Source organism: Polyodon spathula, chromosome 23, assembly GCF_017654505.1.
Source record: "Polyodon spathula isolate WHYD16114869_AA chromosome 23, ASM1765450v1, whole genome shotgun sequence".
Classification (NCBI taxonomy): Eukaryota; Metazoa; Chordata; class Actinopteri; order Acipenseriformes; family Polyodontidae; genus Polyodon; species Polyodon spathula.
The window spans coordinates 24,254,909-24,270,473 of NC_054556.1; the positions used below are offsets into that span (position 1 = coordinate 24,254,909).

The window sequence follows — 15,565 nt, forward strand, 5'->3', positions numbered from 1 at the left end:
GTATCGAGTTGTTGTGTAGCTACAAGCGCAGAGAAAATGGAGGACTGAGCAGGACGTAGTAAAAAAGACCGAAATATACATAAACTAAAAAGTAAGTAACGTTTGATTTCGCTCGGTGTTTCCGAAAAAACTTAAAAATCTAGTTGTGATGTCTAAATTGCGCCAGGGAATGTGCGTTTGTGATTTAAAATAAGCTTGAAATTTGGCGAACCCATTTTGTATGTCGGTGGCGTGGTTGGTGTGGCGGGCTCATGACGCGGACGCAAGAGCGAACCATGGGCCAGTTTCACATTTTAGCATTTTTAGAAACTAGCACAAACTAAAAACAAAGATATTGGTACACGAATTGTTTGACGGAGAGTCGTTGCGTTTTCCCCCGTGTGCCAACGAGGTGTGTGCGTAACTAGGAGAGTCCGTTTTGTTGTCTACATTTTGGGCCTGTGATTTTGAGATTGACCAGGTTTTGCAATTGTTCAAATAGAATTGTAATCCCTGATATATTTTTTTAAACTGTATATTTGTATTGTGTTAATGAAAGTGTATTGTAGATTTAGAAGGTCTTAGACTACGACCAAGTACTGTACAAAATATACATGTGTAAACACAGTCTCGTGTGGGAATAACGTACAAGAACAGTGTTACAGGTTTATTTCAACAACGAGGTTTATTTGCTGTGTTATCATGTTTGACACATTTGCACCTAAAATATTTCAAACGCCGTAGATTTCTTTTTTCACCACGACATTCGTAAATGTAACGTTACAGTATTTTTATTATTTACTCCATGTTTCCTTGGCACTTAATCGCAGTGTAAAGCGATACTTACATAAGCATGATGACGAATAGCATTCATGTAATTGTGTGTGTGTTCATGTACGTATCTAGCACTTTGCACTGCACTGGATTTTAAATGTTAAATCCCACTCCAAAGATATTGCTGTAATACCACATTATGCAGTGTTGTGAATAGTGCCAAAACTGGGGAGACGGGCGCGTTTTAGATTTGGAGAACACAAGGTCGAATGTGAGTAGTGACACAACTAAGCACATGTAAAGGGTTTACTTCAGTAATTATTTAGATGGCATGGACCAACTGTGAACTGCGTTTATAGCTTCGTGGCTAAGGGTAGAGATGTGTTATGTGCAAAGGTCAATGTATTTTTGTTGCTTTGTATTAACTAGGAGGAGTCTAGGGATAAATTATCCCCTGACAGCATGTCATGGCTTTTCCGGTGAAGGGGGCGGGACATGCGCGTAGAAAACCAGCCGGCTTCCTGTTGTGCTGCGAACTGAATTAATTTACCTTTTTATTACAAATGGAAATCGATCGCTTTCGGGTTAAGTGACCTTGTAATTTAATCATTGTTTGATGCCAAGGCCATGTCACATCACTGCGTGTTTTGACATGTTGTGGCAATTGTTTGTGTGAAGCTGCTTCACAGATTTGTAGAACGATACATCAGTTTTGCAAACGAAATGTTTATCCACAACAAGCTTTTTTGTTTACTGACACCGAGCTTCAAATTGCGATAAGAGTATAATTTTCCTCAATTTAGCAATGGTATACCCTTACAAAGTTTAAACAGCTCTAATAGACGTTTTGCCTTAAGCTTTTTTTTTTATTTATTTATATTGGTTTCACATGTAAAATATATATATTTTTTGCTTTTAAAATGTTTTGCGTGTTGATTTGTTTTAATCATTTGAGCATTAAAGTAATTGTACCAATTGGGCAGATTCCTTATTCAGATATATGCAAATTGTAATAAGGAGCAAGACATCTCACATTTCTTGGTGTCCTTTAATACTGAAGCTAAATCATGTGCTCATATATGCCTATGATTCAGTCAGCAAGACCACTGCAATGTTATCCATTTAATGTTAGTGCAGAATTAAGTAATTGGTTATTTTTCAACACAGATCAGATTATCTTGTGCAGTTTGTCATTTGCACAGGTGGTCAGGTCCGCACTGATGAAAATCAAGGGTTAGTTTGGATTCTGCTTGGTGTCTTTAATTTTGACTTGGAGTTTTGATTTAAACTGCATATATGTGACTTAATTCACTCTTCCTGAAAGTTTTACTGCAGCATCCATATGTTTTTACACTTTCAGTTGTTTTAAATCATACTGACATGTTTCAGTATTTATTTTCGCTGTTTCTTAGGGATTCAGCTGAAACTGTAAAGTCCAAAACCTGTTAAAGAAAACCTGCTGACTTTGCTGAAAAGAAAAAGCATTTTTTCAGGTGGTTGCTCATTACAGCTGTCCAAGATAAAAGGTTTCAGTTGTTGCTCATTTAAAAGGTAGAATACCCAGTCAATCAGAAGTTAATATTGATTATTTTGATTTACTAAGGCTGTTGTAAATGCTCTGCTGTGAAATGTTTTTTGTAACTTATTTAATCTGAATGAAGTAAATCTACATGTCTAGTGCATATCAATTCAAGGGTCAATTCATCATTTTCAATTTGGTTGGATGACATCCGTTAAATTGTGGTAGAACTCAAATGAATGATGGTTACCGCAGAGTTCCAGACTAGTACTCTATTTAATTTAGAATTTTCTTCTGCTGCTGGAAGGGTTTTCATCCAAGTGAAATGAGATCGCCCCCACCGACGCACGCACACATTTGCTGTTGTCAATTAACACACTGTATTTGTAAGTTGAAATAAGCCTATTGTTCATTGTTACATATTGCTGGTGCACTGAAATCTTTAACAAAATATCTGACAAATGCATTTGTTGCTGTGTGTTTCTCAATTTGCTTATAAATGTGGTCTATGACATTCATTTTAAAGAATGTTGTATCCCTGTATTGATTTAACACATTTATACACAATATAAGTTGCTACAGTTCATGATTTTATTAGCCAGCTGTAAGAATATATGATTTTTACACTTAATTTTAATCTTGTGTGGGGGAACAGCGTGACCTAGTGTGATAAACCTTTGTTTTCTCAGGGTATTTGTACACTGTCATTCTGTTACTGTTTTTCAGTTTTGCATGTACTGTATCTAGAGAACTGCTTATTCAGACTAAACCTGCTAAAGGGTCTTTCTTTTATTAAGAGCATGAGAACTTCAGGATAATTGGAGGCACCATGTTTGTTTCTCCTTCAGTCACACTGTACATAAACTTTGGAGAAACTTGCTCTTGACTTTAGCATAAGCTACTGAGGAGCAGAATCCTGAGGATCTGATGGCATCTGTGCATATCTATGTATGTCAAACTTTACATGTGCTTACTGGCCATATTACTGAGGCTTTCAGTTCTAATGTATAGGTGTGGTGGAAGATGAACGTCACAGACGTGCTTGTTTTATAAGGTGAATTTTAGATGCAAAGTTGTTTAGTCTGTAGAGAAACATTTCATTTTATATCGATCAACCAGCCTGCAGCCTACATTTGTCTTTGTTTAACCTCCATTTATTAATTCTGTGCTGCTTACATTTTACTGCTAGGTTTGTGTTCTGTGTTCAGTTTAAAATAAATGTTTGCCTTGTAGAAGTCAAACTGTCATTTCTAAGTAAGAAATAATGAATGCATTTTAGATTAAATAAAAACATTTTGTAGTATCAGGGTGACATTGGTTTAGTTGCTGTGGTGATAGAAGTGGCCACTTCATATACAATGCAATGAAAGTAACCCGTGCTCATAGGGGGAAACATTTACCATTTACCAGAGCATAGCTGGATCTGCTAGTACAGTGTACTTAAGGGAATCAGGATCTAGGTCAACAAACGTTCAGAACACAGCTTCTCAGTCTGGTTCATAGTGACTTGTAGTATACATGATATCTTTCTAAGGTTTGCCCATAATTTCCTCTGAAAGCTTTGAGTTAAGATAAATAAACCTGTACCAGTTTCAATACTGAGGTTAATTACAAGTAAACCTGTGCTGTACTACTGTGAGTGGACTCTTTCGATTCACTTCTTGAACTTTCTGATGGCAAGTCATGTTACATAGGGAACTCTATCCATTTGTGATGAAATTTGCTAAAGACAGATGGAGTTCAGTCCCTGTGTTTGTCACACTTGACAAGGGAAGCATTTATTTAAATACATTTAGTTATTTCAGACATCCTTTTGCACAAGTTAGTGTGTCAGAATAGCTGATTTATACGACTATATATATCTATATATATATATATATATATATATATATATATATATATATATAAAATACCTGCTGCATATCAGGCTTGCTTTTTAACATGCTCAGAAGTACAGATACCACGATGGTGATACATCCTGACAAAACCTTGATTGTAAAAAGACTGGTGAATTTGAAAAACATTGCGCTCACCAAATGCGTTGACAAAAGGAGTTGCAATTGATGCGATGATGCGAACATGTATGCCACATGACTACGATTGTAGGTGTACATATGTGCGTACAGGTATGTCCCATTTTAGAGTTTCATATTTTATCTCGAGAGTAGCTCACCCAGTTGTATTGAAACTAGCTAAAGTGTTGTTTCTGTAGAAGCGCTTCTCCGATTGCAATGAAACTTGATTAGGGTGTTTTTTAGCACAAGTAATTGAGAGTATAATCTGGTGGAAGAGTGGAGTAGAAGAAAAAAACAACAACTTTGGTAATAATTTTACAGAGCTACAGCCGGCAGTGTCAAAGGAAGCATACAAAATATGGTAAAGATGTATTGTTTCACAGCCACACTTACATGTAAAAATGAACCATTGGCCATGTCAGTGATACAGACCACACACTTGAGACTGTGTACCAGCTGGTACACAGTTTGTTATTCTGCATACAGTAATGAACAGCATTATGTTCCAGGGCTACACTAATTACACTACACTGTAATCGTGTTTAGCTAAAGTCATTGTGTCAAATGAACCAGTTGCTGACTGTCACTCTCATCCAAACAGTAAGGCTGAACAGTCTTTTTCTGTGTTTACTGCAGTACTGCCATGGATTGTGGGGATATTTGCTTTTTGATTATAAAGGTATTTTTCTTTTGGTAGAGATTTTGAGTCCAAATGCCTTTGATGGTATAGTAAGCTCGAGGCAACAGATAGTCTGCTATGAACTAATGTCTGGCAGAACTGAAACTAACTTTTTTGTATTGGACTAAAAACCAAGGACTGAATTGACAAAGAATTCTTGGTGAAAAGCAGTGTACAATCAGTGCTATGTGAACCTGCTTGCTACTGTGAAGCATGGTTTCTGATTTGGATAGATTACTGTCATTTACTGATACTTTTTAGCCATTATTTATTTAAATGGCTTGGGACTATTGCTTGTGTTATGGTATTAATCTTTCTTAACTGTGTCTCTGTGTGTTTTATTTTTATTTTTTTTATACATTTCAGGCATAACTGAAACATTTTGATATGCATACCCTATCACTTTTTTTGACTTGAGAACACCTTTGCAATTTAACAACAATTCAATGTTACTGCTCTTCAGTTACTTGTAGAATACATATTGGAGCATGTTTTAATTTGCAACATATTCTGCTATTGATAGGGACTTGTAACTTGGTGCAACTGTTGTTATATATGTTTTGCAATATATTAAAATAGAAGTGCAGATAACATGGGGTAAATTTATATTAAAACTGTAATTCTGAGATTTGGAAGGAGTTATTCACAAAGCCCCCTTGTTGCACATGCAGCAAGTCAAGCACCATGGGCTCCTGCCTGAGGTGGATGTTGCGAACGATGTTGTGCAAAATAATTCTTCTGTCAATTGTTTTATAATAAAAACAAATCAATGTTTGTTTGGCCTGAAATGGCTTATATTTAGTAAATATTATTGATTAAATATGTAAACCAGGTATTCAATTAATGTACTGCAATGGCTAAAACAGTTTTTATACCTGTATGAATTTGATTCTGCAATGGCATTTTCTGAGAAAACGGATATAAATGATCCAGATAAAGTATCCTTGTTTTGAATAAATAGAATGTCCAAATCTGGATTGTTTTGATCCCGATTTTAGAAGTTTTGAAAAATCGGTGCCTAATGTGTTATTTACATCCATAGGTTTCAAACATCATCTTTATTTTTTTTATTTAATGATATATGGGGTTTTAAAAACAGACCAAAATTAAGGGTGTCAGGGTTCTCCCCAGGCCTTTAACAGATGCTACTGAAAGAAAAAAAGAAATGTAGACATGAAAAAGAGCAACCTGATATAGTCAACGAAGAGCAACTTGTAGAAAGAAAATTGGAAGAACTGCAAGAGGGGCCAGTGCGATAAAATGTGCAAGCTCTGCCAGAAACACAAAAATAGATTGCAAAGGATCGGGGTGAATGGAGCAGTGTAGCCTGGGTATGAATTAGGGTGAATTACTATTCAAATGCAATTCAGTTAAGTGTTCCCAGATATAATGCTCTGCCACCCAGCTATACAGATTCCTGAGGAGAACCCTGGATGTGATGTGAATCTTGATGGTTTTGGCAGTGAATTGTTTCAGGGACGCAACTCCTGCATCTGTACTTTTAAATTCAATAAGCGATAACTAAATACATACTGTTAAACTTCTGCAGATTAAATGGTTGTATGCTTATGCATAATTTAGTGAGGTGAGACTTGAATGGTGGTGATTTCCACTACATACAAACATATAGTGTGGGTAATTGGTTTGTGGTTTATATTGCTAAACTAAACAAATAGACAAGATAGTCAAAGATTCAGGACCTCTTGCATCATTACCTGTGGCCTAACATGACTTTGTGATGTTTTAATTACAAAGACCAAACATCGAGTTACTGGTGTCCATGCTAAATACACAGTAGTAACACTGTCAAGAAAGAAAAGGAAGTGAACTCATTGTTGGCAGTAACCTTCACTTTGACTTTTGACCTGATGTGATTGCCTGATTTCAGGTCACGTGGTTTGTCTGCTGGACAGGTGGCACACAGAGGTTTTCTTCGCATTTGGTACACAGTTGTCTTATATGATTCTCTTGTCAACTGTCCTAATGAGGTTCTTCTGTTCCATTTTAGAAAACGCATAGCCAGTGATGTGTGATGAGCTGGACCTTCTGAATGAAGAGATTGAGCGGCTGTCTCGCCAGACCATCCAGGGAGGAAGCTTCCAGATACCCCGATCTCTTCCAGTCGCATCCACTCTTCCCCTTTGGGAATCACAAGCTGTTCATGGTGCAGCCAGTGAACTAAATGAGGTATGCATTAAAGTGTTTTGTATACTGGTTTTGACTAATATTGTGATTAGTTCATTGTAAGCCCAGTGTTGTTTCCCTTCTGTAATATACCATGAAGGAGCAAGTAAAGTTGAACCCAGTGAAGAGATTTAGCTCTGGTGGTATTTCATACAGGATATAGCTGTGCAGATAGATTATAAATTGGCTTTATCAACACCGTGGTCTGGCCGTCAGCACCTGCTTCGTGTTGAGGTCTCAATCCAAATCGGTTCTGGCAGCTCTTTGGGGAAAATATTTTGGTGAATGTTATGAAATAACTGATAAACAGAGTTTAGGAAACCTGAAATGTTCTGGTATGGTATTTGCATAGCCTTGTTACCCAGCAAGTTGCTGCTTGCCTGTAACTACAGCACCCCTAACTCATTTTGATGTGTGTGTATAACATATATATTTTACCGCTGGGACAAATATTCGAGCGAACGTTTTTTGCAATGTTTTCGGATACAAAAATCTGATGTTCGTATTTGCAAGAAATGACATGTCTTGCACTTATTTACCACCTCACCAGAAGTTGTGTGACCGGTTTCAAAAATTGCAAATGGAAAAGAGCTCTGTGGGATGTGAGGAAAAAAAAGTTATATATAACACAGCAGCTCTTGAAACTCTTAAGTTTGAGGCAAACACGTCATTCTGAAATGCCTCGCTTAAAAAGTGTCCAACTTGTTGGAAATGTGTAGTGATTTTTTTCTATAGATTTTATATATTTATTTTTTGTTGCGACTTTGTTGTGGAATGTAATAAATGAGAACCAAAACAATGAGTTTCTTTCCCTTTTAGTTTAACACTGCCATTTCCTTGTTTGTTTTTATTTGAAGTGTTTAAAGTAAAATTTCAGTTTGTTTGCTTGTTCAGCTACAAAAAGTCACAAGTAAACCATGTTATTACCTTATGAAAATGTGTCTATGGCCACTGTTTACTGCGAAGAAACGGCAATGGCAAGGAATGAAAATAAAGCAAAATATAAGTAAAATGCGGTGTGATCTTTATGTATTATATTTCGGGAATAAACAAAACGATGTTTAACTTGAACTGCTTGGCGTTCGTTTGTAGTTAATTTGCAAGGGTAAAGTAAGCCCTGCACAATGTATTCTTTACTCCTGGGATATTTTTCTACTTTAACATGTTACATATTTTAAGGTCTTTCTGTAAAATAAAGGCACACACACAGGGGCCACTCCCCCCCTGTCCCTGCTGCTGTGCTGTCCCTGCTGCGTTCGGAGCAATATAATGGCTTTTATTACTTTTTGAAAACTAAGGAATGTTTAAATTGAGTGAATATTTCAACATTAAAATCTTGTGTTCGTCGCAGCACTTATTGATTTGTGTGTGTGTGTGTGTGTGTGTGTATATGTATGTGCATATATATATATATATATATATATATATATATATATATATATATATATATATATATATATATATATATATATATACTGTGTGTATATATATATATATATATATATATGTATATATATGATGTATGTGTGTATATATAGAAATGTGTGTATCTATCTGTGTGTGTTTTGTAAGCGAAACCAGATATTCGTATCTACTGTCTTTATTTTGTTTAATTTCTTTAGGCGATCGTACAGCATGAGCGTCTGTTTGTAGGGCTTCAGGAGTCAGGCATTCGGTTCCCACTATTTGACCTTTATGTTCCTAATGCTGAGTCGTCTGATGTTTTGGTGACTATGTTGAGTGACACAGATCCCCTCCTGCCCTCATCTAGTGCTCCCTTTCAGTTAGACCTGCAGGGGTCACCCAGCCAAGGCTTCAGCAAAGCTTCAGGTAAAGGCCCCAGGCCAGAGGGAAGGTTTCTTAGGGTTACATCAAGGGATTTCACTTTAAAACCGTAAAGGCAGTAAATTGTAAAGTTGTGTGTGGATTGTCACAGGGTTGGTTTGCACATTGTTGCTCGGTTTAGTTTTAATTTTGTAATCACACTTTTTTTTTTTTTTTTTTTTTTTTGGGTGCACAAGTTGGGCACATGTTTTTGGTTGAATATTGGTAATCCTGAACAATAGTTCAATATGCACAAATGATTATTTCATTTTTTTCAAAACATTTTCTCAATAAGCAACTTCAATGCTATTGGCCAGTAATGTTTCTGTACATCTGACAGAACTTTTGAGATGTGTTTTGTTTAGTACATATTTCTAATGATCTGCACGATTTTCTTTTTGTTTGCTAAGTACGTTTGGGTTTACAAACAGAGCAGATAGAGAATAGATGGGAACAATGACTGATCTAGTATAAACCTAAACTTAATGATACATGCTTACTGCAATTCAGAAATAACTTACTACAGGTGCCTTATTTCAAAAGGATGGTGGTATTGCCTTCTGCTACAATATCAGCGGGCACGTGGTTAAGAAACACGGAAGTTCTACCATGGTACTGACACAGTAAGCAAAAACATGTAGTTTTTGGGGATATGTGGTGAAGCATCTTCTGACGCGAGGAGGACACTTTTTGAAAACCTGCGTGTGGTGAAAATGGTTGGTGTTTCACTGTTGCTCCAAAGTGTTATAATGCTTGATCCAGAATGTAATATTTTTCCTCATTGGTTTACTATAGGTATTCTGTTTGAACATAGTGACATGTCAACCATGGAGGACACTGTAAGCTCTGAGCTCTCCCAAGTCCCGGAATCAGAGCAGAGCCAGGATGTCATGGATATCGGCTCTCGAGGTACGAGCGTTCACTGTAATACCCATTTGAGTAGTAAGAGGGTATTGCATGTCTGTAATCTGAAGAAAATGTGCTGTAGTTGTGTGAGCAACTGCTGGAATGTACTAGTGTCCTTAACATAGTTCAGATGCTGTGGAGCAATTTTTTTATGCTCTTATCAAAGTCTTAAAGCTCGGGGACGAAGCATGTTCTTCTATGCCAAAACAGTTCACAGGCGTGCCTTTTATATTCCTTAACTTGGTCAGTTACGAGTTAGTTACGACCTGTTTGTACTTTTCATATGTATTGGACAACTGAGTAGTTTCACTAGATTGAGACCGAAGCACTGTGTATTTGACCCTGGTTATTATTAATGTTAACCAGTGTACTTCAAAGCGGCCTTTTTAATTTGTTTATCTTGCTTAATCTGCATTGATTGCAGGTGTATTCTGCTGCATTTTGTGATTAACAAATTCAATTTTAACCGAAAATTTTTACTTTACTTTTTTTTTATGTGAACAGTTAAAGTTGTGCTGCATTTTTGAGCAGTGTATGCTTAAAACAACAATGTAAAACAAGTTGTAGTTGATTTTTTTTTCTACAGAAGTGTTTTGATTAGTAGAAATGCCTGTTCATTTTTATCAAATACAACAAGTGAACGATATCTGCTATTGGTATCTGCCATGAAAGTCTTTATCAGTGCACCCCTTGTTTATAATGTATTTGTGTAGGGCCTATACATTTTGCTTATAAATATTTGCATTGAAAAACATCGTGTTGGGATATCTTACTGACCACAGGTTGGGAATATCTCATTTAGCCCCATTGAGGAAATGGCTGTGGGGAGCAATATAAATTTCTACGAGTGAAAATATTTATTCTGTTGTGACGAAACTTAGTAAGAACATTCTTAAATAGATCTATTGAGAGTGTACAAATCTGGAAGTATATGGAAATACAGAAAATAATTAGTCCAGAAAATATGAAGTATATTGCATATAAGAAGTTATGTTTTTGCATGTCCAATTTGGGTGAAAAAAGGAATACTCATATGCACCCCATTACCCCCTTTGTTTTAAAAAGCAAGTTTGTCTTTTTCTTTATTTTGCTGCAGTATTGGTACAATGTTGAGTCAGTGCAGCTGTATACACAGTCACATTTTAGGACTGGGGTTTTTGTATAAATTAGTCATAAACGAACAGTACATCCAAATAATCAAGTGAACAGTGTCTGTTATCTGTTGCATTGTGACCTGATTTCTCTTTTTGTAGTATCAACCATGGATGAAAAACAGAAAAGCAATGATGACACTGAAAATATAGAGGATGACTCAGGAAAAGTTGTCCAGCCGACCAGTAAGGAATTTAAGAAGACATGGGGTTTCCGTAGAACCACCATTGCAAAACGAGAGCTGCCCGGAGAGGTGGACCTTAATGATCCGTTGAATGCACCCCTGCGCCGCAGTGGCCGTCAGTCGAAGAGAACGGATAAGATGGAGGAATTTCTGTCTACGTCGAAGCGCCGTGGGAGGAGGAGCGCACCGGCTAACCTAGAGAGCTTCGACCCCACAGACACAGAAACGGCCTCTGAAGCCAGTTTTGATGGAAATTCAGAGACCAAGACCCCCAGCCAGGCCAGCATTGAAAGTCTGGACCTGAAATCAACCCCTGACGATGATGGAGGTAAGAATGAACCGGACACTGCCTCCGCCAGTGAGGACAACAGTGAGGCTAGCGACAGTGATGAACTGACGCTGAAAGAGCTGCAAAATCAGCTAAGGAAGAAACGGGTGGCAGGTGCCCCAGGGGCTGAGGGAGAGGGGGTGGAAGAGGTTGAAAGTCCAGAAAAGCCTGTGGGTGAGACAGGCAGCCCAGGGAGAGGAGGTGCAAAAGAGAGTGCAGTTAACGATGCAGAGTCCAAACCAGGACAGAAAGGCAGCAAAGATGCTGGACGTGAGGGACCTTCAACCATCAAATCGGACGCTGAGGGTTATGATCCCAATGCACTGTATTGTATCTGTCGGCAGAAGCACAACAACAGGTATTTATACTTTGGTTTTTAAAATTTAAATTTAATGCTGTCAGTAGAAATACAAAAGTGGCTGAAGAACTAGTGGCCAGCACCTCATACCCGAAGTGTAGATCCTTGTGTAAAATCATTCAAATTCTCTAACTTGGGCGATGAGTACTACGAGTCTTTAAGGGGTTAAATGAGATGAATAGCTCAGGTGTGTTAAAGTGGAGTGCTGCTAGTAGGAAAGACAGAGATAGGCGCATGTGTTCATATAAAAGACCACAAAGTAGTATGATGATGAGGTCCATATTGGCTGTTGGAAGACACGTACCTATAATTGTTTATAACAATGTAGTTTTTCTCCTGCACTTTCCTCCAGCCCCAGTGACGGGTGCCTTGAGAGTTGCAGCAGTGTGGTCCCATTGAGGACCGCAGCTGGGGTGTCAATGACAGAAAGTAGAGCTGACAGGCAGTTGGCAGACAGAGATGAGAGGGGCACAGGACAAGAGAGAAAGGAGATAAAGTCAACAGTAGCAGGGTAACCAAAGAATAAAGTATACAGTTATTAGGGTTAGCAGCCACCTTATTTGCCTGGAACCTTAACTCCCCCCCCCCCCCCCCCCCCCCCCCGAAATGCTTATTTTATAAATAATTGCATCTAGCAGGCACTTACTGTCCCATTCAGTGTTGATGTGATGGTTAAACACAAGCAAGAAGTTGAAATTTTCTTGTGTTTGTCTAACCAGATTTATGATATGCTGCGATCGCTGTGAAGAATGGTTCCACGGGAACTGTGTCGGCATCACAGAAGCCCGTGGACGCTTGCTGGAGAGGAACGGAGAGGATTACATTTGCCCAAACTGCACTCGCTTGCAAAGCCAGGGAGACAGAACTCCCATCACAGGGGAGGAGCAGCCAGAACTCAAGTCAGGGAAGACCTCTGAAGACCAAACTACTGCACCTACCGATGCAGAGAAGCCAAGCGAGGATCAGGGAATAAAAGGCAGGATAGAAAAAGCCACAAATCCCAGTGGCAAAAAGAAAATTAAACTATTCCACCCGGTATGTAGTCAAATTCAGTCTTGGCAACTGGGGTTTATAATCGTGCTTTAAGTTTAATTGAATTCAGCTTAGTAGTTGTTGGGCTGTACAGTTCAGACAGTATTGCATTGCAATGCGTATCACTAGCGTAGCACCTAAAAAACTTAAAGGCTCTGTGTCAGTTGAGACATAACCCCACAATGTCCATTTTCCCACTAGAGACCCCTCTGATTACCATTTGGAAGTGGTGCTTTCCAACTTAATATACCCTCAGTTTTGGCATGTTTAGGGCAAACAAAGATGCTAATATGTGTGAATGCATTGTTGTTTCTGCCCATGTAATCCCAGGAACAGGGGTCTATTTCATACACTCCCAGATATCTGGGTAAGTTGTTTCTGTGGATGTTCTAACCTATCTGAGTTTATTTCCAGGTTGTTGAGACCAGTACACTCCCAAAGTGTATTGGTTCAGGGTGCTCTAACCATGCCTTGCCAGACTCTGTTTACTGCGGTAACGATTGCATTCTCAGACATGCTGCTGCTGCAATGAAATCTCTAACGGAGGTCAAAGAACCAAAACCAAAAGAAAAACCTAAACTGAAAGTTCAGAGAAAATCACCTTTGAAAACCCCACCCAAGGTAACCTTCCGTTTTGTGGTATCTGTTAAAATCTATGAAGAGTAATTGCTTTGAGTGTATAGAAAACCATTTATATGAAGTTCGTATCTTTGTCAATGAATAGACAAGTTAGTCACACTTTTTTTTTTTCGTCTGGGTTGTCCAATGGGTGCTGCTTTTAGTAATTACAGAATATGGATTTTTGGTGGTGGTTGAACAATTGAGTAATTTTATTAAACATTTGATCAGCAGAACAATACTGGTAGTGTGTTCTGTAATCGTTTGTTTTACCATGCACATCAGTGTCTCTGTCTTAAACAAAGAGGTTAAACAGCTGTATTAAATACAGTGCACTCCATTTATAAGAATCACATCCGTCCCTAATGATTTGATTCTTTTTAAGCGGTTTATTCTTAAAAGCGGACCGATTTTTTTTTTTAATATAATATTGCAATTTGCAAAAGCATGCCTCCCTCCATGCATCAGCAGTTTAAATACAGTATACAGATGTCAATGGTGCTCAGTCACTGAGGACAAATACATGCATCAGAACAAGTCCATGTGGATAAGCAACTTGTTATATGACCACAATTATGTTTACTCCTGTTTTACTACAGTATGCTTGAAGTGATCATCTTGTGAGGGTGCCTAGTTTAACTGCCATGCATGTGTTTCGTGTAATGGCTTTTTGAATTAAAAGTGCAGTCCATTTGTAAGTATCTGTGGCTTGCTTTTTTTCATTTGCAAAGATGCAAATCTTAGTTTTTCACTAAGAGGAGATGCAAAGCTCTGCAATTCCCCTCCTATTTAGAAGGCAATGTTATAACAATCTTTCACCAATAAGTGCAGCCCACATGGCAACTGGTTATGGTGACTCGAAAATAAATATACCATATTGTAAGATAAGAGATGTTCAAGTATTGCGGTTAAATGTGGGTTTTAATGGACAGTTGTAGGATCTGGGACACATGCACAAACCCGGCTAGTTGTGCTTTAGATTTCCAAATCGTGTGTGTGTGTCTATATATATAAAATATATATTTTTTTCTTTTTACAGGGTCAAAAGAGAGTTGGTCCTGACCGGAAGGTTGTGAAGAAGACCACGGTAATGGTTAGTCAGCCAACAGGAACCTCGGAACCAGAGACGGACCAATCCGGACAGGAAAGTCACACGCCGTCCTGGTCCAGCGATCATAATTACAATGCAGTACAGACAGAAAAGACTGCAGCCATTTCATCATCTGTGTTTTACAAATCGTGTATGTATCTCCCAGGGGTTTTCAACATTTTTGTATTTAGTTTACAGCCTTACCACATGGTGACTCCCAATAGCCAGTAAGGGATTTCTGCCTAATAGCAGGAAAGGTTTTTGAAAGCTAGTTTCAAATGTTGGATGCGCAACTCAGTAGTGACCAGATCTCCCTCAGATAATTATCATGATCATTCCCCTTCTGGACAGGTAAGTTTTAAATAGTGACACTAGATCTAAACATGAGAATAGCATGGAGAAGAGGGCCAGGGGTATGTATTGTACTGCATTGTCTCATAAAATAGTTCATGCAAGAGGAAAAAAACAAACGAGTAATAGCTATAGTGGAATGTTTCACAAACATTGTAAACAGGTTGGCATGATGGTGTGCAGGTTTTGGAAGAATACAAGGTAAGTATTGAAATGGTTATTTAGAGCCTAATTCTCTTTCATTATATCAGAACTTCTAACTACTCTAACAAGATTCAGAATTTAACCAAGTGAACTGACTCCTGAAGATTCGTTTTGTTCTAAACAGCATTTCACTACACTTAGTAGTTATAAAGGCAAACAGCAGCCAGTGCTTAACTTCTGCACATAAATTACTTGCAAGCTTCTCCATGAACTACCTGTGAACAAAGAATGTCATTATGAAGATGAGCTCTGCTTTGGAGCTGCAGCATTTAGTTTGAGACTATTATGGTAATCTTCCATCTTGAATGCCATTGTACTTTTACCTGCTTTAGAGGCAGACAGAATGCAATCAGAAACCTTTGCTTAAT

General features: G+C 38.0%; 1 protein-coding gene across 2 annotated transcripts in view; it reads left to right on the plus strand.

Annotated features, from left to right (window-relative positions):
- Positions 1-15,565, plus strand: part of LOC121297750 (death-inducer obliterator 1-like) — a 33,641-nt gene continuing 18,076 nt past the window's right edge. The window contains exons 1-8 of one of the 2 annotated variants that reach the window (XM_041224223.1): positions 1-91; positions 6,975-7,153; positions 9,770-9,883; positions 11,134-11,902; positions 12,255-12,413; positions 12,622-12,937; positions 13,349-13,555; positions 14,592-14,793. In XM_041224223.1, the coding sequence (XP_041080157.1) occupies positions 9,793-9,883; positions 11,134-11,902; positions 12,255-12,413; positions 12,622-12,937; positions 13,349-13,555; positions 14,592-14,793 (1,744 nt within the window). In that variant the 5' untranslated portion in view covers positions 1-91; positions 6,975-7,153; positions 9,770-9,792. The remainder of the gene's footprint in view (positions 92-6,974; positions 7,154-9,769; positions 9,884-11,133; positions 11,903-12,254; positions 12,414-12,621; positions 12,938-13,348; positions 13,556-14,591; positions 14,794-15,565) is intronic. The other variant, XM_041224224.1, reaches the window with a different exon arrangement.